The sequence below is a fragment of the Mesocricetus auratus genome, unplaced genomic scaffold (genome assembly GCF_017639785.1).
Source record: "Mesocricetus auratus isolate SY011 unplaced genomic scaffold, BCM_Maur_2.0 Super-Scaffold_100010, whole genome shotgun sequence".
NCBI classification, from domain to species: domain Eukaryota; kingdom Metazoa; phylum Chordata; class Mammalia; order Rodentia; family Cricetidae; genus Mesocricetus; species Mesocricetus auratus.
Window position 1 is genome coordinate 21,037,280 of NW_024429194.1, and position 23,272 is coordinate 21,060,551.

General features: G+C 50.8%; 1 protein-coding gene across 2 annotated transcripts in view; it reads right to left on the reverse strand.

Moving 5' to 3' along the window:
• Sh3bp4 (SH3 domain binding protein 4) overlaps positions 1–23,272 on the reverse strand; it is an 80,029-nt gene that overhangs the window by 5,161 nt on the left and 51,596 nt on the right. For both annotated transcript variants that reach the window (XM_005082224.4, XM_040753062.1), the window contains exons 2-3: positions 11,506–11,753; positions 3,363–5,716 (exon numbers count right to left, since the gene is read on the reverse strand). In XM_005082224.4, the coding sequence (XP_005082281.1) occupies positions 3,363–5,716; positions 11,506–11,623 (2,472 nt within the window). In that variant the 5' untranslated portion in view covers positions 11,624–11,753. The remainder of the gene's footprint in view (positions 1–3,362; positions 5,717–11,505; positions 11,754–23,272) is intronic.

The window sequence follows — 23,272 nt, forward strand, 5'->3', positions numbered from 1 at the left end:
TGCTTGTTCCTGAGAGGCCCTGGTCTGGATAGAAAAGCTTGCCTATGCAACACAAGGGGCATGGCTGATGGGGCTACCCTCTTCACCCAGTTAATCACACAGTTGCACCTCTGTGGTCTCCTGGTCTGCAGGATAGGGTGGGTTGTCTCCTGATCCATTCGGAAGTCCCTTAGTGCCCTTCCAGTCTAGACTTTTCTGTTGTCTTGCTAGCTGCCCACCTCAGTCCATTCCCCTCCTGGAGACAACTGCACCCTATTAACTCGCTCCCTCCTAGAGGGTGCATACGGGCCTGAGCCAAATCGCTCCCCTCACTCAGTGTTTCTGTAATTCACATAATATAAAGGAACGTGTGTTTCCACCTGAGTTTTCAAACACGCTCAGAAAATTCTCCTTCCCAAGGCCCACACAGTATAACAGAAGATACACCATGATGCCAATGCCCTAAAAACAGAACACATTCTGCATTTTCTCACCTTCAGGACTCCTCCCCCCATCATATACATACACCAAACCTCAGACTACAAAATCAAGTGCCCTGGCAGGTACTGGGCCAATGACTTGAGGGATATCGTGGTACATGTCTCCTGTCACTCTGCAGTCAGCTGATCACCAAGTGGCACTGGCTATCTATGTATCCAAGGGTGCTTTTTGCTCTCTGGAAAGAGTCTGTGACTTAGAATGACAGACGGGTTTTATAGAGGATCTCAAACCATCATCAAAACCATCAAGGCCTCCAATCAAATATGCAAAGGTACTCAAGTGCAGGCTGCCCCAGAAAAGCCAACTGTGAAACATCTACCATAACAGCCTACAAGAGGCCCTGAGTGGTGTAGGCTGCTAGCCAGCCCTTGCTACACACAGGGAGAGGATGGCAGAAGAGAAAGAAAGTGTAGTGTGATCCACAAGGGCACAGAAGGCTCAGACACTTTTGAGCTCAGGCCATTGTTCACACACCCACTCATTCATTCACCCTCTCTCCCTCTCTCTTCCTCCTTCCTCCGTGGAGTGTAGAGCAGTAACAAGAAACAAGTACACACCAATCCTGACTCATGAGCTTGCTTCTACAGGGACTGGAGTGACACTGGAGTGGCCATCTGAGAGTATTCATCACCAGGAGCTCCAGGCAGGAGGGACATCAGCTGTGGGACTCAGCAAGGGGGACAGCTGGTGCATGCAGGACACAGAGAAAAGCCCACAGGCAGAGGCATGGGCTGCCACAGGCCTGAGGTGCAGGGGAGGAGCCTGATGGCATGGAGAGGAGCCTCCAGACCTTAGTGAGAACTTGCCCTTCCAATCTGCACAGTGACCACCTCAAACCTTCCTACTTTCTACTTCCCCGAACTTCCCACTTCCTCTAGTTACAGTTGTCAGAGCAGAGATGCGGATGGTGAAAAGGCAGCTTACAAACAGAAGGGGGCACTGGTCTAGCTGTGGGGCTGATCTGCTAGGAAAGCTGGGACCAAGGCTACCGGAAACTCAACTGACCCTGGGTTGCAGGCTGCAGATGTTGGTGTTAGCCAGCTGTGGGTTTCTGAAGTTTGGCCAACCATTAAGATTCAGCTATTCAGGAGGCAATGCCCAAGATAGCTGGAGAGAACAGAACATGGAGGAACTTGTTTTCTTTTTTATTACCAAACTGCCCTTGCCCGAGGCCAAGTCTCAGTCAAGGCCTAGTTGCATCTCCTCCAGGCAGGAAGGCAGAGGGGACTCAGAAGCACACAGGATCCTTCTCTATAAACTTATGAAAAGAAAATAGGAAATGGCCATAAAGCCCCATTCCCAAGTGATGTTTGCTCACAGAGGAAGGAGCTGGGCCTATTCCAGGTAAGTGTCCTTCAGCTGTAGGAGGGACAATCGATGCTGTTTATGTTCCAGAGGACTTCCAGGGGACACACTCCTGCCCTGGGGAACTCCAGTCAACCTGGAAGGCCAAGGCAAGGGGACTCTCCATGACCTTCAGGGGATTTGTTTCCCATGGCAACAGCTAAAGGGAAGGAAAGACCTGTTTGATTCCGGTGGGTGACCTACATACGGAGCCCACGTTGTCCCCATTCACTTCTGGCTTCTTCCCCAGTGAAATAACCATTAAGGTCTACTTGGGCCTGTCAAGGGCACTCATGGCTGCAATTCACACTGCCATCTCCCTTTCTGGGGAGTCTCCAGCCTGTTTGTCCCATGCTATGGCACAGAATGTTACCATGGGGTCACATTCAAAGGGTCTCATGCCTTGCTATTCCTCAGAGAGATGTCTGATGATGTCATATGGTGGTCAGTGGGGAGGGGATGTGGAGTAGGTGAGCAGCCAAGAAGCTGGGGACAGCAGAAGCAGGAGGGGTCAGGAGGTCACCAAGGAGGTCTGACAACAATGGCCACAACTGAGGTGTGCTGCCCCGTGTGAAACCATGGGGCTATTCCACAGCCTTACACTCCAAAGTCCAGGCTGCTGGAAGACCTGGGAGGCTGCAGAAAATGTTCCTACCTGACCTGATGTCAGCACGCCTCAGAACCAAACATGGAACTTCTCTTTCCCAAGAATTTCTTAGAGCACCTATTGGTTTTACATTGGCCAAGAGCCAGTTTCCTATGGACTCAAATGAACCCCAGGCAGGGAGAAGGTACCACAGTACAGACAGATGTTGGAGGCAAGGTAATACAAAGCAAAGCGAGAATACACATCAAGGCAAGGCCAGACTTTGGGGCAAAGGCTTTTGCCACTAAGTCACAGAGCCTGCTGCGGACCTAGTGACACACAGATACCCTCCAAAGACCCCAACAGAGGCTCCTGGATCACAGCCCTGATGCCTTCTTCCTGGTGTCCTCGTTAGCTTTCTATCACTGTGATAAGCATCACAACAAAAGCAACCGAGAGGAAGGGGCTTATTGGCTCACACACCCTGACCACAGTCAATCACTGAAGAAGTCTGCAGGAGCTCAAGCAGGAGCAGAGGGGGCAACCATGGGTGCTGCTATTGGCTTGTGTCCCATGGCTTGTTCAGTAGGTTTTCTCAGACAACCCACGACAAACTCCCCACAGCGGGTTGGGTCCTCCCACATCAATCATGAATCAAGGAAATGCCCCCACAGACTTGCCCTTAAACCAATCTGATGGAGGCAATGTCTCAATTGAGGCTCCCTCTTCCAGGGGAACTCTAGTTTTGTGTGAAGTTGAAAAAACTAATCAGTGAACACAAGTCCACCCAAGACCACAGAGAGGTTGATAAATGCAGCAGAAGAGGGGAGAGATACCTTCCTTGGGGGGGAAGGGAGGGCTCTTAAGGATCCTGTAGCTAAACTTCCAATACTGTCCCCTGTGAGCTGGCCCAATACGGCCCATGCTTGCCTGCCTCAGGAAGCTCACTCACCATCACCAGCTCCTTCTGGAAGGACTTCCGGTCCTTGTTGTCAGGGTTGTTACAGTCTTCCTTCAACTTTTCCAGAACAGACGCCACCCGCTCTGCCTCGCTGTCCAGCTCCGCCCGGCAGAAGAAGGTGAGCGGCAGGTTCCTGTAACCCAGGGCGTCAGCAAAGGCCCGCCAGCTGCTGATGTTCTCCATGAGCAAGGTCCGCACGGAAGCATAGATGTAGGTGAGGAACTTGCAGGGCCGGAGGATCTGCTCCAGCAGCACTGAAGTGCTCAGCTCGGGCCCCGAGAACAGGCTGGGCCGGGCCTTGCCGACCACCAGCACGTTCTTGGTGTGCACCAAGCCCACCTTGCCCTGATAGTAGCCAATGTACCACTCCTTGGTCCACAGCTGCCCCTTGAGGCGGATGCGCTCCTCGCTGAGCAGGGCCACCGCGTCGCCCTTCTTGTACTCCAGCAGGTAGTGGCTTTTGTTCTGTCGCACCACTGTCTTCAGTAGCTTGCCGAACTTGAGACTGGACACAGGGCGGTCCTGAAACGTTGGGTACTTGGTGGTGACAACGAACGGGGACAAGATGATTTTCCCAACCTCGTTCTTCTTAAGGAACCTCCTCTGCCCGGATGGTTTAATGGCACTTTTGGGGGGTGGCTGTGGAGTCTGGACACAGAATTGGGTGAGGATGGCGTCCTGATCGTCCTTGACCTGGACCCTCAGGGTGAAGTCCGACAGCTCGTTGGGGTTCTGGGAGATGATGGAGTAGATCAGACGGCTAACCTTACCCAGTTTCATCTGGAACCCTCGCACCACTTTGGCTTGCTCGATGGCCTTGACCTCATAGTTGGTCATGTTGGAGAACATGAACACTTTGAGATCCTGGGGTCTGGACAAGAGGAACTGGTGCTTGCCCCAAAGCTGTAGGGCCACCGGGGCAGGACCAGGAGCCTGCCGAGTCACCTCACTGACCAGGAGGGTCTTGGGGGCACAATCATGTCCAAAAATGGTCACCACTGTCTTGAAGGACGGATGGATGTGTTTGGGACCATAAAGACCCACAGTGACTCTCTTATTGATGAAATCCCACACGGTGGAAGGGTAGAGGATGTTGGGGCCCTGGGCAACAATAGCTAGGTACATGCAGGGTTCCAGGTTGTCCAGTTGCACCTGTACCGTGTCCCCATAGCTGTAGGTGAGGGGGATGGGCACGTAAGGCCCCTCCTTGGAGTCGCTTCTCAGGCACTGCAGGACCACGGTACTTCTGCTGGAGATGTCGCCCTTCACCTCTGCAGAGGTCTTCATCTCCAAGGTGATGAAAGTGCTCACCTCCAGGTTGCTCAGCTTCACCTCCACCACGGGGCTGACGGTGCTGGATCTGTCGCTGTTGAGCTCCAATGGAGGGTCCAGCAGGGCTTTCATGGAGATCTGCTGTGTCTCCCCAGGGGCTACATGGCCCTCGGGCACGTGGATGCTGATGTTGGTGTCAGGAAGCTGCACGGAGCCCCCAGAGCTATCCAGCTTGCACACGATATTTGTTTCCACTGCTTGAGTCTGTCCCCAACCCGGGCTTTGACCGAGCAGGTCCAAGTCGTGGCAAGATCGGGCCAGCTTCCGGTGATTCAGCCAGGCCGTTCGGAAATCTTCTCGGCTTTGAAACTGTTCGGGGGCAGGTGACTTCAAGCCTGTGAAGAAACTGGATGTCGCGGGAGCATCCGATTTGGCTTGTAGGACGGAGAGTTCCGAGAGGCTGTAGGAGCGCTTACTTCTAAAGAAGGGATTGTCCCGCTTGACCGGCTGCTCCATGTGGAGCCCACCGGTGGCTGGGAGTTCATCAAAGATGTTGCCGGTGCTGTTGGTGGTCGCTGAGCTAGATTCGGTGAAGGAAGATGTGCCCGTGTCAAAGAGGAGCAAATCCACGGCACTCTTGGGGTTTAGCTCACCCACGCTGGGCTGCGCATTCCCATTCAGAAAAGGGTTCGTTCGGACTCCGTTCCAGAAAGGGTTGTTACTATAGGGTCTGCCAGATTCTTTCTGGTCATCTGTCCAGCCCCCTAGCAGATCTAGCTCCTTGGCGACTTCTTCAGGGCTATCCGGGAGGTTGTCAATCATGCCGCTGTCACTCAGGGTGGAATTCCGGTAGTTCAGTGGCTGCACATAGGAGGAAGGGATGTAGCCCATCTCGGTGGTATTGTGGGCATACCACCACTCCCCACCAGACGTGTCCAAGACGTAGAGGTGGTCGCCCTTGGAGAACTTCAGGGTGGTGAAGTTGTTTGGGCGATAGTCTTTGATCGCAATCACTTCTTTTGCATTTCCAAAAGGCGTGGGGTTGTCTACTAGCAAGGCACTGGGGGAAGGCACTGCACAAAACAGAAAGAGAAAGAGAGTGAGGCCAGGCCTACAGGCACCAGAGACACTTCCAAACTGGGGGCAGGGTGGGTGGATAGGGGTAGGGCCGGCTAGAAATGGATGGTGCCGTGATGTTGTCCACAGCCCTGCCAGGAAACAATAGAACCATCCGGGGTAAAGATTCATATAAAGTCCACGTGGCCCATGTAATGTGACCCAGGCATGCTCTGCCACTCAGCCACTTTCCAATTCAACCTAATTGAGGCAGAGGACACAGACAAATGTCCCTCAACTACCCTAGAAAGGCAGACCAGGTACGTGATAGGCGATGGACATGTCCGTGTGCTCTGAACACCTCATTTTGATAAAACTTTTATCTAACTTCTGACCAGGACTGTCACTATTATGAAAGGGAGGACTAGTGTGAAATGCTGGAGAGTACAGACATTCTAGACTAGGCAGCGTCCCAGTGACGCTATGGGCTAGGCAGTGTCCCAGTGACACTATGGGCTAGGCAGTGGCATCCTGCATGTGTGGACTTGGAATGAGGAGCCCTCAGCTTCCAGCCACAGGTCACTGAGTCCTTGTTCTCTTTTGGTATGGAAGACAGAAAAGGAGCGGCAGGTCCCTGACAACCAGGACCAGTCCAACTCATTCCTGAGTGCTCCTTCAGGTGACAATGATTTTTGCAGTTTTTTTTTAACCATTTTAAATGACTGGAGCATTGAACCACACCCTGATAACTGGAGGTTTGTCTAGCCGTGCACTGTGTTACTATCCAATAACTATTTGAGCACAGCCTGAGAAGCCATCACTTTAAAAACAACTCGGGGTAATGCATGGTCCTCCCCTGACATCACACCACTTCTTTGAGTGCCGCAGACACCTGGAACAGACAAAGCAAGTCACCTAAGCAGAGTGTGGGCCTGGAAAAATAACTGATGTGTTCAACTCCGCAAGTGCCAGCCCCAGGAGAGATGATTTTCAGGGAACAGAGGAAGTTCTTTCTGATGGAAGCAGACTTGAAACACCCCCCGGGGAAAGCCCTCCATCATGCCCTTACTTAGCTGGAGCATCCCCAGGGCAAGCCCTCCATCGTGGCCTGATTCAGTCTAGAGACATCTGGTCTCCATAGCAAAGAGAAAGAAACATTCCTTCCTTTTAAAAGTAAATTGTGTATGGGCGCACACACACACACACACACACACACACACACACACACACACACACACACACACACACACACACACACACACTGGTGCGCACGGCATGGGTGTTGAGAACAGACGGTAACTTTTAGGACTAGGTTCTCTCTTTCCATTGTGAGACCCAGAAATTGATCTTGTGCCCCCAGGCTTAAGCAACAAGCTCTCTTATCCACGGAACCATCTCACCAGTTCAAACAAAACTTTCTCTAGAGCCCACTGTGTGCAGAAACAAGCAACAGGACTGAAAACGTCCCAGCTAAACCAAGCTGACAGCTGCTCGATACAGGATGAAGTCCATGGTCCCTGGGTCATCTATCACACAGGCCGCCCAGACACCACTTCCTGCCAGGTTCCCTTCTCTTTGAAAGGGGACACAACAAATCAAAGTCTGTCTCCTCGGCCAAGCTTGGGAAGCAGACAAGGTGTCACTTCACTTACATCTATAGCTGGCAGAGGTGACTCACTTAAAAGGACACAAAGCCCTGCTTCGATGCCCTGCTGCTGCGACTCACCAGACCTACCCTGAGTCACCTTACGGAGCCATGTAACCATGGGCCCCTGCTTTGTCCTCCACTGGAGAAAAAACAACTTTCTCAGGTTGTGCTGAGGCCTGACGGTGTACAGCCTGAAGTCGGGGTCATCCATAACCCGCCAGAAACCCACTCACTCCCTTCTAATGGGCAAGGGGAGATTTCTCCTTTACTCTCGAAGTTCAGCAAAACAAATGGGTCGATACTAAATTGAAGCAAAGGTATAAAAAGTCATTAGTGTGCAAAAAGGGAGTCAAGGAATTCCCGCCTTCCTAAAGGGCAGAGGGGCAAAGGGAAGCCAGAAAGTTTTGAGGAAAGTAGTGTGTGACTTTTAGGGGAAACCAGTGTACCTGGAGAACATTCCATGACTGGGACAAGAGCTCATAAATGACTCTCTTTAAGATGACAGCAGAGGTCAAGGAGGAATGATAAAGCCTGTCCAAGTGTGTGGACACACATCCCTCCCACAGTGTGAACTTAGCAATGGAAACCGGGGAAGGGAGAAGAGGCCATCTTCGTGGACCTCTAGCAGAAGGTAACCTCTCCCTGTATATCCCAAACCCCACACTCCCAAGCCCCCAGTCCCTTCACTGCAGACTTGATGGTATTTAGGAACCAACACCTCAGAGCAGCATCCGGGTAATTTCTGCTATGGGAATGCAAGGGGCAACATCCTCCTTGTGCCTGAGACGCGGGGACTCACGCAGCTGGCTTAGCTCATACCTTCTGTCCTGTCGCCTTTCCCTACCCCTCCTCCACGTCATCAAACTGCTTAGAAGCATGAGCTTAGCCTCGAATTCAGAGTCCTGACTTCCTTCAAAAGGCTCCCGTGTCGGGCTAGCATCCATGCAATCAGTCTGTGTGTTTCATGTCTGTTCATCTGTTAAGGAGGCCATGTCTGAAAGGGTGACACAGGAGCCTGGCACACAGTAGGCGGGCAGGGACTATTCATGAGCTGGCAGTCACACATTAGAACCAGAACCACTGAAACCCGGTGCTGGCTGACAAACAAGCCACAATTCCCCTGGCCTGTGCCCTTCTGCCACCAGATCAAAACAGTGACAAACTGGATTAATTCCTTTTTCCTGTTGCCAGGACAAAACACCCGGCAAAGGCACCTAAACAAAGGAAGGGCTGGTTTTGGCTCACGGTTTGAGGGTATCAAGGCAGAGAAGGCCTGGTTAGCAGACTATGACATATCTGGTCTACAATCAGGAAGCAGGCGGGGATGGTGCTGCTCACATTGAAGCTGGGCCTTCACACTTCAGTTAACCCAGTCTGGGAGCTGCCTCACGGGCCACATCTGTCTCCTGGGTTAAGCGTCACTTCTGTCAAGCTGAAAATGTCACCCATCACACGAATCCTGCCTCTGAAAGGATGGGAATAGATACAGACCCTGCAGGGGCAGGCCAGCTTCCTCTCTGGAAGGGTGCTGCGTGACTGCTGCAGGCGGACAGGACGAGGGCGCAGCCAGGCTATGCGAAGATGCGCGATCACACACAGCCTTCAGGCTGGAGAGCCCCCACCCCAGGCAAACAAGAACCGCACAACCCTGGGTGGCCACGCAGAGAGATGCCTCTGGGTGAGAAGGGTGTGCGCCATGGGAAAGGCTGAGAGGATAGGGCCCTAGCAAGGCCTGTCTACTCCTATTAACGTCTGGCGGTTTCACCTCTCCCTGAGGTGTGGGGCAAGGCTCCTCTGGAACAGGCGTCTCTGTTTCTTCACTCACTATGACTGGAGGCGAGGGATGGTTAGGTGGGACTGTTGGCTGTCTGGCTGGCTCAGCACTTTCCCTGACCATCAGGGAGGAATTCTTTCCTTGGTATGTCAAGAAGGGGTAGAAATAGGAGGGCAGGTCACAATGTGCTTCTGAGGCCTCATTCTGAACCCCAAGAAGCTCTGGAGGAAAAGTGGGAGAAGGGAAGTGGGCTGGACAAGGTTAGAGGTCACAGAAGCCCTTCTCTCCCACAGCCATGTCCTCTGGCCACAGAATACTCAGTCTCTTCCCTAATGCATATACTAGAACTAGAAGACAAAAACCAAAAAAAAAAAAAAAGCCCACAAGTGATAATTAAACAGCGCGTGCCAACCATAAAAACCTTGTCAGAATCCCTCCAAAGTTATTTCCTGTTCTGCTCCCTCCGAATAATTAATTTCCTTACAGCAATATTTTCAAAATTAAAAAAAAAAGAGCAAAGCGCTAAGCATGCTTTGCACACAGTCGGAAACACATCAGGACCAATTATCATTTTAGGTTTACCAGACCAAATAAGAACTGTTTTATTTAAAATTCTGAGCACTCTCCTTCTAGGAGACACAAAAGTATATTTCACTTGAAGACCTGGCTCCCCCAAGGGACAACAGTCTTCCATCCCTTGGGACCCATCGTGGTGGGCTGTGTCATTAATTCCCTTCTGGAGGACAAGTCTACATCACCTCCATCAAGTGCTGACACCAAGCATCGGGAACAAGAGGGTATGGGACAGAGGGTCTACCTCACCAATCTCCATTGGATGTCATCCTAATGAGATATGGGAAGTACTGCCCAGACCAACAACCACCTCGGTTGTAATACAAACAAAAACATTCCCTTGGTGTTTGCAACTTCAGGGTCCTGAATTTTCTATCCCATGGCCCAAGTTTTTATGCATGCAAATCGTAAATCAGGGTAGAAGAATCTGCAGTGGGTACTGTGATAAGGATCTGCTTGTCACATAAGACATATAAGAAAACAAACGTGGGGCTGGAGAGGTGGCTCAGAGGTTGAGAGCACTGACTGCTCTTTCAGAAGTCCTGAGTTCAATTCCCAGCAACTGCATGGTGGCTCACAGCCATCTGTAATGAAATTCGGTGCCCTCTTCTGGTGTGCAGACATGCACGCAGGTACAATGCTGTATAATATATATAAGACAATCATGATGCCGCTGGCTGGGGTGGGCCAGCATGGAGGAGGCTCAGGGATCATCTGCGCAGACCAGACTAAGGCTCTCAGTCCTGAGTGACCTCAGATTCTCAGATGCCCTCTCTGAACCATACTGGCTGTGCACACTTGCTCAAGGTTGTTTGCTTTTGGGTCATTACTGTTATTCTTAAGTACTCAGGCCTCTTGTCTGTGGTTTAAGCACAAACCATGCAGGTTCTGCTCATCTTTTCAAGACCCCAAAGCTAGAAATAAGAATATGTTGCCCATTACTGCAAAAAACAAATGTCCTGTTATTTATAGCAACACCCACTAATTCTGTTGCTATAACACCTTCCAGTTCGTTCCCTTTCTTTCAAAGAACACATGTAGCAGTGCTTGGGACTGCATGCAAAAACCAGGGCCGGGGAGTAGGTAACTGATACAAAGCTTAAGACACGAGGGCTGTGGCTTCAGTCCAGCATCACTTAGTTCTGAGTTTGCTAAGGGAGAAGGAACAGAGATACAGTTCTGAGTGCCCAGTGTGAGAGGGAGGACAAGGAGTGAGTGACTTCAGAGCAAGCTGCCATTGTTACTGTCTGTCTCCAAGGAGAGTGAGGGTGTGTGTGGTGTGTGTCATCAGTAATGAACTGCCAATGCTGTAAGAAGGCTGACCACAGTGACACAGGTAATCATGATGTTACCAGTGCACCCCAAGGCACAAGTGACTAGACGTGGTCCAGCAAGGCAAGAACAGACTTTCAGGAATCAAATGACATCCTGGGATCCATATGTGTATCTGAAAGATAGGTTTGCTCAACAGACTGATGCTTAAGCTAGCCAGCTAGACTCGTGCACTTGGTAAGTTGCAGGTTCAGTAAGATACTCTGTCTCAAAAACCAAAGTGGGGGGCATCTGAGTGACAAGAAAACTTGTGTCCATGTGTACCCCCACCTGTGTGCATCCCTGCCCACATAATAGTAAGTGCATTTGTGTGCACAGAACCTTCTCCCTACACACTGATGTTTCAGGGAGTAACTGGGAGCATGGTAAGGCTTAGAGGGCGAAAACAAAACTGGCTGCCTATACGCCCAAGAAGCTCCAGGGTTAGGGAGCCATCAATACCCAGTGTCCCCTTAGCCAGGGGTTGGCTAGGATCTTACCTTTGACATCATTAAAGCTTGTCTCTGAGAAGCCCTCGCTCAGGTCAATCAGAGTCCCCTCTGACTTGCACCGAGGGAGGCCATTGGAGTTGGCCGCCCGGATGCGCTGGGCCGCCATGTTAAAACTCTTGGGTGAATGAGGCGCTATGGTCTCATGTCTTCTCCCCCAGTTCCAGCTGGGACAGCAGCTGCTGTCTCATATAGCAGTCACGCTGCCCGGCAGGGTCAACTTGGCAGTGAGCTTCTTCCTGAAGGGAAAGAAGAAATAATTTCCTCTAGCAAGTGGAGCATGGCTTTGAGGGTCATCGTACAGGAGGAAGGAATCCTCTTCCTTCCACATCATTCCAGGGAAGAGAGGAGCAATTCATTGCTCTGGCCTGGGAGCAGAGGTGGCATGCTGCCCAGACTCGGTGCCCAGGAAGCACTCACAGACACTCTTCCTAGGGCACAATGGGGTCTGTGAAATGTGTCCCAGCACCTGGATGGCTATCCAATGCAGTCAGAGAGGACAGCCTGGGTCTCTGTATGCACTGTCACTTCCAGGACTCCGGAAGGAAACAGCCTCTGTCTGGCGCAGGCACAACTATGGGAGGTTGCAGTGGCACCATTTTCTCTTGGGACCCTGCCACGGTGGTTTAGGGGGCTGCTGCCTGCCCATGCGTACCCACAGTCTCCACTGGACTCCAAACACACATCATAAAACCAGTCCTTGGGGGCCACCAGGTATTTGGTGTACAGCTAACACATGTGAAATTGGGCCCACCGTTGAACTGCTATTACTGCGTAGGTGGGGAGAACATTGCTATGAGTGAGGTTTGCTCTGAGTGGAGAAGAGACGAAGACGGGGCTTAGGCACCTGTGACGAGATGGGTGTGTGTTTCATAGGTTTGGAGCGGACCCTAACTCAGGACTGATGGGCAAAAAAAGCAACAGAGAAGAGCTGATTTCAATGTGTCCATTTTGCAGCTTCTCTAGCAGAGACCAACAGATACAGCCTTAGCTGGCCAGCATCAGCCACAGCTGACCCACCGCACTGGAATTTCATCCTCAAACAACTGGGCTCTTAAGACACAACCTGAATTCCTTATAGCTTAATACTCCGCCTAGAACATGGCTGGAAATGGGGCATCTGACACAGGTGTGAGGTCCTCACACCGCTCTCTATGACAAGGTGATACTTCATGCTCATCAGCCCCAGGCTCTGCACCCCCCAACTCAAAGGCCACAGGCAGCAAATGAGCAGGCTCCACACCCATCTCCTGCTAACAGGGTGACCTACACACAGCCTGAATCCTTTATAGCCCCAGTGTTGGAGTCTATCACCTGGGGTTAAAGCCCCATTAACCAGACTTGGTTTCTCTTCTAAAGGAATATGTATGCACAATGCTCACATGGAATGACGTGTAACACGAGGCAAGATCTCAATGAACACCAGTTACCCCCACCAAGCATCAGAGGTCAGTCCTGGCTCCAGTGACCAGTGGGCAGAGGTCCAAGAAAGGCCTCCAGCTTCCTGCCCACCGGATCTCTATGCCAAAGACTCGGCATCATTTATGGACACTGGGAAAATCTGAGGCTGGAGAGTGGGAGGGGGAACGTCACTCAGGCATGGAGCTTGTGCAGGAGGGCGGGGGGGCTTTCCAATTGCACAATGCCAAGTGTCCCTGAGACCCTAAGGCTGGGTGCCTAAGGAGAAGCAGCAGACTGTGCAGCAGCCAATGTGGAAAGTGATGTCAGGGAATGTCTACTGGCTGTGACAGCTGATGGCAGACTTGGTTTGACCTATAGATGCTGGTGCGGCCCAGAGCAGCTCTGAAGACTCCATGCAAAAGAGGGTATGCTCTGGCTCTTAACTGCTCTAGGGACACAGGTGCCTGCTTTCCTCTTGTGTCTGACAAGTCTCCCGGAAATGACTTTACTTTCCCTCCTCCCTTACTCCTATAAGGAAGGGGTCTTATGGACTGTCCCATTCTTAGCCACGAGAACCGATTTTATAGAGGATTAAAGAACCAAACTCCAGACAGCACGAGAAGGGGGTGTTAGTGCTGAGCTCTGAGGCAAACTCTTGGTTTTGGGAAGCTCTGGGCAGAACCTTGTCTGGGCTCTCATGTAAATGGTCTGGGATGTGATGGGCCATAGGAGCTAGAGTTCAATGTAGCCCTGCTCAAAGGTACCTGAGCCTAGTACTGGAACAGGGCTAGGTCTGATGCTTGCCTGCTGTCCTGCTTCCCTGACATGTGGAACTCTTATCCCTCTGGAACCTTAAGTCAGAGTACATCATTTCTTCCATGTGGAACTCTTATCCCTCTGGAACCTTAAGTCAGAGTACATCATTTCTTCCATGTGGAACTCTTACCCCTCTGGAACCTTAAGTCAGAGTACATCATTTCTTCCATGTGGAACTCTTATCCCTCTGGAACCTTAAGTCAGAGTACATCATTTCTTCCATGTGGAACTCTTACCCCTCTGGAACCTTAAGTCAGAGTACATCATTTCTTCCATGCGTTGCTTGTGGCTGTGGCGTTTCATCACAGCCACAGGAAAGTAACCATCATGTTACATAGTCGAGAAAACACTTTCCTTTGAGAATGGTGGCTGAATGCTGCTGGCCAGGTGTAGGGGCAGATGACAATATTGAGGGATCCGTTGGATGACCTCACCAAACCCCAAAATCTTGAACAGAGGGCCAGCTTAGAGAGGTACCGGAATATTTCTGAGTGGGCAGCTTTATCGGGGTGGGCTGGGAGCCGGACACCAGTGTGTTGCATCTGCAAGGCTGAGGCTCTGCAGTTTCCCCACAATCACCATGGAGGACTCCGAGGTCAGGGGAAAGCACAAGTGATCAATATAGAAAAGAGGTCCCAGACCCTCTCATGACCATGAGACCTGGGGTCAGATCTAGGTCTCAGGAGTGGGCACGGTATTCCAAGAAGATGAATTGTCTTTTGTGGAGGGGACACAGCTAGTGCCCTGAGTCAGGGGAGAGACAAAAGGGGTGGCAGCAGCTACACAGAGACCAGCAGGGCACAGAAAAAGAGTGACACCCTCAGAGGTGACATTCAAGAGCTAGATAAGTCACCACTTATGGATGCCCCATCAGATGGCGTGGACAAGCTCCGGTGTGCCTGACGTGTCTTTATTCAAATTGGGCACCAATGCGCTTACTCACACACAGCCCCCACCTGTCATGGAGTAGGGGACTTTTGTCCTGTGGTAAAAAATCCCAAGGATGGCAGTTTTTTCCCCTCCAGTGACAGCCCATCCTTGAATTGGATCCCGGCACTGTCAATACCACACTGAGTACAAGCAGGGACACTGACCACGCCATCCTTTGAGGGCATTTCCTTCCCGCTAAGAGAGGGCAGTTGGTCCCTCTGGACCTGCCTGGAGGGTTCCCAGCTGCCTCCTCGAGGTGCAGTCCAGGCAGGTAGACTGTGAAGCCATTTGCTACCAACACCATCGCTCTGGGCCAGGCACACAGAGAGAACGGCAGCTACCGGCACCCAGTTCCCCTGTACTCGGCACCATCGCTCAGAAAATGGGTCCTTGCTCCCATCCCTACCTGGTGTACATGTTGATTTCCTCTACCTGAGCCTCTCACTGTACTGACTGACCTGACCCTCCAACTGTGCTGACAAGGCATGGGTACCAACCCTCCATCTCTCACTTATCTTGTGGAAGTAACTGATGTCAGGAGGCCTTGTGACAGCCTCGAGGCTGGTAAGCGGGCCGAGCAGCCCTCCAGACAAGAAGTTACTTAGAAGCTATGGCCTGGCTAGACACTTCTCCTTTAGCCCCACAGTCAGTGCTGTGGGCTTCCCCGTTCTTCTACTATCCGTTCTGTGGGTGCCTCATTTTTTTCAAGGTCATGCCATCTTATTCCCCAAAGCCTCCGGGGGTTATTTCTGGTCTCTAAGGAGGCCAAGTCAGCTTTCCCAGCCCAGCATGCTGAGCCCTCCCCCCTCTCCTGCACACCCACCCGGACTGCTCTAGACTGCTGTTTCTCAGGCCTGCCTGGTAGCTAGCTGCACTTGTATTCTTCATTCCAGGCCCAAGTGAAAACCATGATGACTTACCTGGGCTTCCGAGAAGCCAGGATTCTCTGCATCCCCTCCCTCTCGGCTCCACCCACTTCCCCAGGGTTCTGAAGTTCTAGGTGACTCATGGGCACTAGCTTTTCACCAGATCAACTGTTAATCCATGTCCCCAGGCCTCTCAGTTACTGTCAAGGCTCAAGGCTCAAGTGTACATGGCTAGGCTCCCATTCAACACCCACCTATCTTGGATATGGGACCACAAAGGTGTTTAGGGTTTCCTGGGTCTACATCCAACCCAAAGCTGGCCTCAAACCTTCCCCAGCTCTTAACTGGCAGCTCCATTCCATCAGCCAAACAGTCGGAGGACCCCCTTTAATCCCTTAGTTTTGCATGGAGAGTGCGCGTGGGTGCACGCGCGCGCGCACGCACACACACACACACACACACACACACACACACACACACACCCCTCCACTGTCAGGGAGTAACCTCCACCTGACCTTTCTCAGCACAGGCACCTTAGCTCGGCTCAATTACAGAAATCGGCTCCTTCCCGCCAGGCTGCCTGCATCCTGTGGTCCACACCTCAGTCAGCAGTGGGAGGCTGCCAGGCCTCTCCACCCACCCTTCTGCATTCTCACGAGTGCTTACACCACCTTCAGGCTCTGCACTACCTGCCCTGCTGTCTCTCGGGTCAATTTCCTATATGTCTTACCCTCCTCCCACTGCCTGCCTCCACAGTCTTGCCAAAGTTCCCTCCCCACAGCAGGGCCCAGCATGCCAGCGTGTGCTGTTTTGGAGGCCTGGAAGGTTCTCTCCAGGCATTCACTAGACTCTATCCCTCATCCATCTGTCTGTCCATGTAGCACTCTTCCTGAACTTTTCTCATCGCCACTAAAATCCTTCTTTTCCACAGCAAGATACCGGTGAAATGTAAGATTACACTCAGTCTCTTTCTGTTCCTGCCATGCAAGCCCAAAGGCAGGAAGTGAGGAATTTCCGAGACAATGGGGCAGAGGTATTTTGTAGGTATTCTGAATGATCTTTATAGAGTCAAGAGGCTGCAGTGACTTGATGACACACGGCATGTTGGACTTGGGGAACCCACCCTGTTGACTTTCCCCTTAAACACTGGCAGCCTGCCTGGGTGGGCACCTCAAACAGGCTGAGCAGAAGATGACGCCCGCATTTCTCCAAAGAATGAGGCCTCCATTTCTCAGGCTCCAGCCATTCTTCTCCAGGGCAGTCTATGGCTGCCTACCCTCTAGGTCAGTCTCAGCACCCTGGTGGGAAGGGGGCAGGGGGAAGACGATGGCTCTACTCCAGCCTTCCAGGTGGTGCCTGGGTATGGAGGCAACCCTCTGGGAGTCTCACTCCTAACTACTGAGTTTTCCTTTTCTGTGTGTCAGGGCTGACTTGTTTAGAGACAAGACCCCGGGAGCTAGGAGGTTGGCAAGCACTCTCCACAGACAGACTGCTGACAGATCCTGCTGGCAGCCTCAGGCGCTCCGTGCCCTCCCTGCTGCTGCCAGCTTGCTTGCCTGCACCTCCCAGTCACGGGATTTGCATGTGGTGCTTTTTCTGCCAACACCCTGACTCCAGGAACAATGAAACAACCCAATCCAGAAAGGCACCGAGATGGGGAGTGTCCTGGGCTCACAGGACTGTGTGTGACTTGGGCAGAGACCAGGAGTCGGAGAGAGAGCCAAGGCGGGAGGAGACCAGGGCACGACGCTGGCGGCACCTCCCTCACTGATTCCGGTTGTATTAAGGTGACCCACCTGCAGTCTGTGGAGTCCTGGGCTGATTCCATCTGATTTTGTTAAGGTTTAAACACCAACAAAAGTATGAGTTTTTTGTTTTTCGTTTTTTTACCTGTTCCTGTGGCTCCCATCCCTAGTCTCTATACAAAAGTCTCATTACTGGTCCCTTTCTGGCTCCCCAAGAAACACTTGTACTGGGAGGCCGCTTGGTTTCCCATGAGTCACTCTGAGACTAGAAGACTACCATGGCCTTAGTACCCTAGGACCTGTTCTCACAAGGAAGGTAAAGCTATGGGGTTTGCCCCCAAGCCTCGACCAGACTGGCCTAGGCACTGTCCCAAGCAGAGACAGCATGGCTCCAAGGCAGTGCTTCCCAGAGAAGCCAGTGAGGAGACCATGCTCACGCCTCCTCTGTCCAGGAGGACGGAAACCCTGGCCACATCTCGGCAGACAGACTTCTGTTCCCACCTATAGATAAGCGGAGTGCTGCCCTGTGGGATCTGAGAACTAGACTCTCGAGGAGCGCCTGTGTGCCGTGTTTCAGGAACATGTGAGTCAGTGTGGCAGACAGTAGTGGTTTGCAGCTACAGGAAGCCTGTGCGCTGCCACCGAGGGAGCGGGGAATAGGACAAAAGAGCGAGGCACATATGCGGAACCGACCCTGTCTCAAGATCTAAAGAAGAGATGTCCCTCTCGTATCCACCTCAACCATGGCATCAAGTCCCCACAGTAGGCACCACTCAGCATCAGTTAGAGAAAAAAGGGTTCCCAGACTCAGAGAAGAAGAACTGTGTCCCTTGGGGATGAGGTAGTAACTCGCCCACACTCGAGGACTGGGAGGCTGCCACCCAGGTCCCAAATATTCACTTATGGAGACTTAATTCTTACTTATAAATGCCCAGTCTAACTTGGCTTGCTTTGTGTCAGCTTTTCTTTTAACTTACTCCATCTACCCTTTGCCTCTGGGCTGTTACCTTTCTGTATTTCTTTCTACTCCCTTGCTGGTTGGGTAACGGGGTGGCTGGCCCTGGAGTCCTCCTCTCCTCCTCCTTTTCTTGCTCCCTTTCTTCCCGGGTTTCTCCTCTTATTTATTCTCTCTGCTTGCCAGTCCCCCCCCCCCCCCATCCTTTCTCCTGCCACGCTATTGGCTGTTCAGCTCTTTATTAGACCATCAGGTGTTTTAAGCAGGCAAAGAAACCCGGCTTCAGAGTTAAACAAATGCAATGTAAAAGAATATAACACATCTTTGCATCATTAAAACCAACATCCCATAGCATAAACAAATGTAACACACCTTAAAATATTATTCCACAACAAAGGACCCTCCCTGCAAAGCTGCAGAATTCACCAGACACTTGAAGGGGAGCCCAGGGGCCAGTGACAGCTGGGAAGCCTGGCTCACTGGCAGTGATGGGTACCAAGCAGGGGGAGAGTGAGCTGGGCCAGTGACAAAAATGCAGAAAATTGAGTGGGGAGAGAGAGCACAGGGCTGTGGTGGGGATCAAGAGGGCTTTCTAGTCACATTGATCGTGCCATTGTGGACAAAGCTCTCTGTGCCCCACACTGCTGAAAACCTCAACGAGTTTGGAGGCCAGCCAGTGAGAGCACGACACTGCTTGTCTCCTAGAACCTCAGGGCCACTCATCGTAGCCAAGCCTGTGGTCTGCTCCACTGTTCCATGTGGGAGACCAAGCCAGTGTGTGGTGTGGCTGACGGCAGACAGGATGAGGAAGGTCTTGTGACTGGCCCAGACTGCATAGATTTCCAAGCTCTGTTCTCCCTTCAGTGACCAGGAAGAAAGGGCACAATTATCTCTGAAGTGTGGTTACAGCATCAAGAAAAAGAGAGGTTCATTCATCTAACTTGGAGTCCAGACTCCATCTGACACATTACTGAAGACCACACGCCAGCAGGATGTATGATTTCCAACACTAGTCACTGATTTCCATATTGAAAATAAACAAGAAGCCAACCAATCAACCAACCTAATAAGTAAAATAGCTAGACATGGCAACACATGCTTACAACCGAAGAAATTGGGAGGCTGAGGCAGGATTCCAAGTTCAAGGTTAACCTCAGCTATGTAGTGAGACCCTGTCTCAAAACAAAACCCAGATACCCCACCAAATATGCATAATTTAATAGCACTCTTTAAATACATCAACCCACTTGGGCTAGAGAAGAGGCTCAGTGCTTAAGAGGGCTTGCTGCTCCTGCAGAGAACCCAGGTCAGTTCATATCATCTGAGCTGGATGGCCTATAAACACCTGTAATGCCAGTTTCAGCCCATAGCACCTTCTTCAGGCCTCCACAGGCAACTGCACACGTGTGGTATTCTCTCACAGACCATACACATACACATCAATGAAAACTTAACAAAACAAAACAAGACAAAAAACAAAACAAAGCAGTCCACAGGACAGCTGGCATTGTTTTAGGGCACTGAGTCTACCAGGCAGACTGAAAGCATCTCTTCTACCGGCTGCCACTCATGGGATTCTTAGGATGGCCTTAGGTATTCCCCCTGGGAAGCTCAGCGATGGCCAGTCTGCTCACCTCACAAGTGAGGGAGCCCAGGCTTGGCCACATTGGAAGGGGTGCCCCTGCTGCTAACAGTGAGACAGCTACGTTATGCAGGCCTGAGTCTCCTGCACGTCCTCAAGAGCGGTCCCCAAAGTGCCATGTTTGAGACTCCAGTTCAGGACAGAAATTTAATTCCAGGGGCACAAAGCAGGAGTCACCACAACCCAAGCAGATCCACGGCAGCCCATTACAGTCCCTAAAAAAAGCCAGGGCAGAGGGCAGAGTTGTGCCCACCAAATGGAACATGAGACAGACCAACATGCACCACACTGGCCAGTGCTCAACATTGTGCACACTAAGGGCTACTCCGGCCAGGTGAGACAGTATGCCCGAGGGCTCCCTCCTTAGCCTCACCTCTTACTCAAGTGTCTGCCTCCCGGCCAGAAGGCCTCCAGCCAACATGTCACCTACCAGCCATATTAAGCAGCTAACACAGAGCTAGGTCTATGTGGCATACATGGTGTATGCCTGTATTCACAGGGAGGCTGAGGCAGGAGAATTACCTCAAGTGCAGAGGTCAGCCTGGGATACAGAGTAAGACCCTGTCTCAGAAAGAAAGAAAGAAAAAGAAGGACCGTTTAGCACGGCGAGCAACTGATAAAGTTCCCAGGATGAAAGCATATTTCTTTCCCGGAGAACAAGTGCCTATGAATCACTGACCAGATATCTAGAGCAATGCACCAATTAGAAACCCGAGCTTTGCCAAGGCTTATGTGGGGAGATGAGGAACACAGAGCTCTTGTCCCTCCAGCCATTCTACTGTCCTCCTGTCTGTTTGTCCGCAGAAAATTAACGATGGAGAGAAAATGTCCGTCCATGATGTCGTGGAAACGGAATCCCCTAAGTGCCCAGCATGTGTGCGTACACGTGGGCACGCATGTGTGTGTGTATGTATGTGTGTGTAAAGAATAGAAGATCCAGCCGGGTGGTAGTGGACATGTCTTTAGTCCCAGCACTCAGGAGGCAGAGGCAGTGAGTTTGAGACAAGCCTGGTCTACAAGAGTTAGTTCCAGGACAGCCTCCAAAGCCGCAGAACCCCACCCCACCCCCCCAAAAAAACAAAACAAAACCAGAAGACCCATACAATGTAACACGGAAATAAACTACATCAGCACATTTTAATGATAAGGTCCTAATCTTCGTTTTCAGAGGTGCGCATTTGACAGAAAAGGAAAATGTTGACCTTTGGCAAGATGGATGCTTTCCTTTTACAATGTTAAATCTCCTTGTTTTCTTACTTTTGATCACTTAAAGATGCTCTTTATTAAGTCCCATTCCCAGCCCCCTGTATCAAGCCCTGACTTCTACAGGTTCTCTGTAACTGGCGAAGTCACTTCCCTGCATGGAGGCAGGCTGTCTGACCAGTGAGTGGGCTCCCAGCGTTTCAAACTCTCCCACGACACCTGTGGAGGGAACTGACCTCAGTGGGTGAAACCTGAGGTACGCAACTCTGGCACTGTGACCGGGGGTGAGTCAGTATGACGATTTATTTGCACTCCCTTTCCTTGCGATCCCACTGCTTAGAAGATGGGGCTCCCTGAGTGAAGGCGGCAACGTTAAAGCCAACCCTGAAAAAAGCATTGAAAATGAGCCAGGCTGACCAAGCCAACAACCTTATTTTCAGATCTGCAGAGGCCTGACAGTCATGGCCTGGCGGCTTCCAGCCACATCCAGTTCTTACAGTGACCCTGACACCTAATCGTTTTTGCATTCTGAATTATTTTCTTCCCTTTGTGTGTGTGTATGGGGGGGGGGGCAGGACCTCATTCTGTAGCCAGGCTTGAAGACAGGGCAGTCCTCCTGCCTCCACTTCCCAATTGCCAGGATGACAGTCATGGGCTGGTTTTTAAATTACTTTCTTAGGACAATTTTCTAGATGAGAACAATGAAAACTTGCCACATGATTTGCTTGAAGATTCAAGAGATTCAACCTCTTAAGGGCAGTGGGATTCATTTCCCACCCTTCTGTAGCAGTTGCAGAAAAGCTTCAACTTACCACATAGGAACAAAATATTCAAGTTTGAGTCACACCCTTCACCACTACCCAGAACTCAGTGTCATGACCTGTGACAGTGGTATTTGGTGATACTGTGGCATAGGTTTCTGTTTGAACAGTGACAAGATGGTCTTGTATTATGTGTCTCAGAACACATCTTGTCACATGGCAGGCCCCCTTCCTTCCTTCCTTCCTTCCTTCCTTCCTTCCTTCCTTCCTTCCTTCCTTCCTTTAGATTTATTTGTATTGTATTTGCATGCATGCATGTATGCATGTATGTATGCATGTATGTGCATCCCATGCATGCAGAACCTGAGGAGTCCAGAAGAGAGCGTCAGATCCCCAGAACTGGAATGACAGAAGATCTTGAGCTGCCACATTGGTGCTGGGAACTAAACCCAGGTCCTCTATAGGAGCGGCCAATGCTCTTAGCCTGCGAGCCATCTCTCTGGCTCTATTTCCCACCAAGGGCTCTCTCATTGAGCCCTTTGCTCGGTCAGTTGCCAATGTCGTTCCCACCCTACTGTTTGAGCTTCAGCCACTGGCTGGCTTGGCGTCTGAATTATGCAAACATATCAATCTTTCCCGTCTGGCTTTCCCTGGATGCACAGCACAGCTCCTCTTAATGAAAAATTTGATGAGCATCTCCATCTATTTCCTTTTACTTAAAAAATTGGTTTGTGTACTGACATTAATGTACAAAGAATTTATTTTGCTTCTTCGTGAGGAGTGTCACAAAATTAATTAGCAAAGAACTGAGTAATTAATTCTACATGGTGTTCCTGAACAACATGTCCCCTACTGACTAATTCAATGTCACTGACACACACTTTAATGCATACAGACATGAGGGTCTGCACTGGAGCTATTCTGTGTCAGCAGCCTGCCAATTTCTGTGATAATACTCTCTTGTGTAATTCTGACAGTACTTCCATGGGTCACCCTCCTGCAAAATCCTACATTCATTTTTTTAATCTATTTTTTTTCTCTCATGAACTTTAAAATAATTTAATAAAATGTTCCCTGACCACTAATTCCCTCCAAAAAGAGTAACCCCACTAGGATTTTCTTGATATTACATTGATGAGAACTGACATCTTCATGCTTTTTCATGTCAAGGTGTGGTGGGTCTCCATTTATTTAATTTCCCTGTGAAGGGGCAGAGAATAAGTTGAACTTTGGGGACCAAATATTGTAACAAAGATGCAATTTTGTTCTTTGGATCCAAAAAGAATCACAAACAATACAAAGCAAAGGTCTATGATAATGTTCCAATAAAGACTTGTTAGTAAAACATAAGTGGCGGACCACGGTTTGCTGTCTCTCAAAGTCAAGCTTAAGAGCCTGGTACTCACCAAACATCAGTCCCCAGCTGGGTGTGTTAAAGG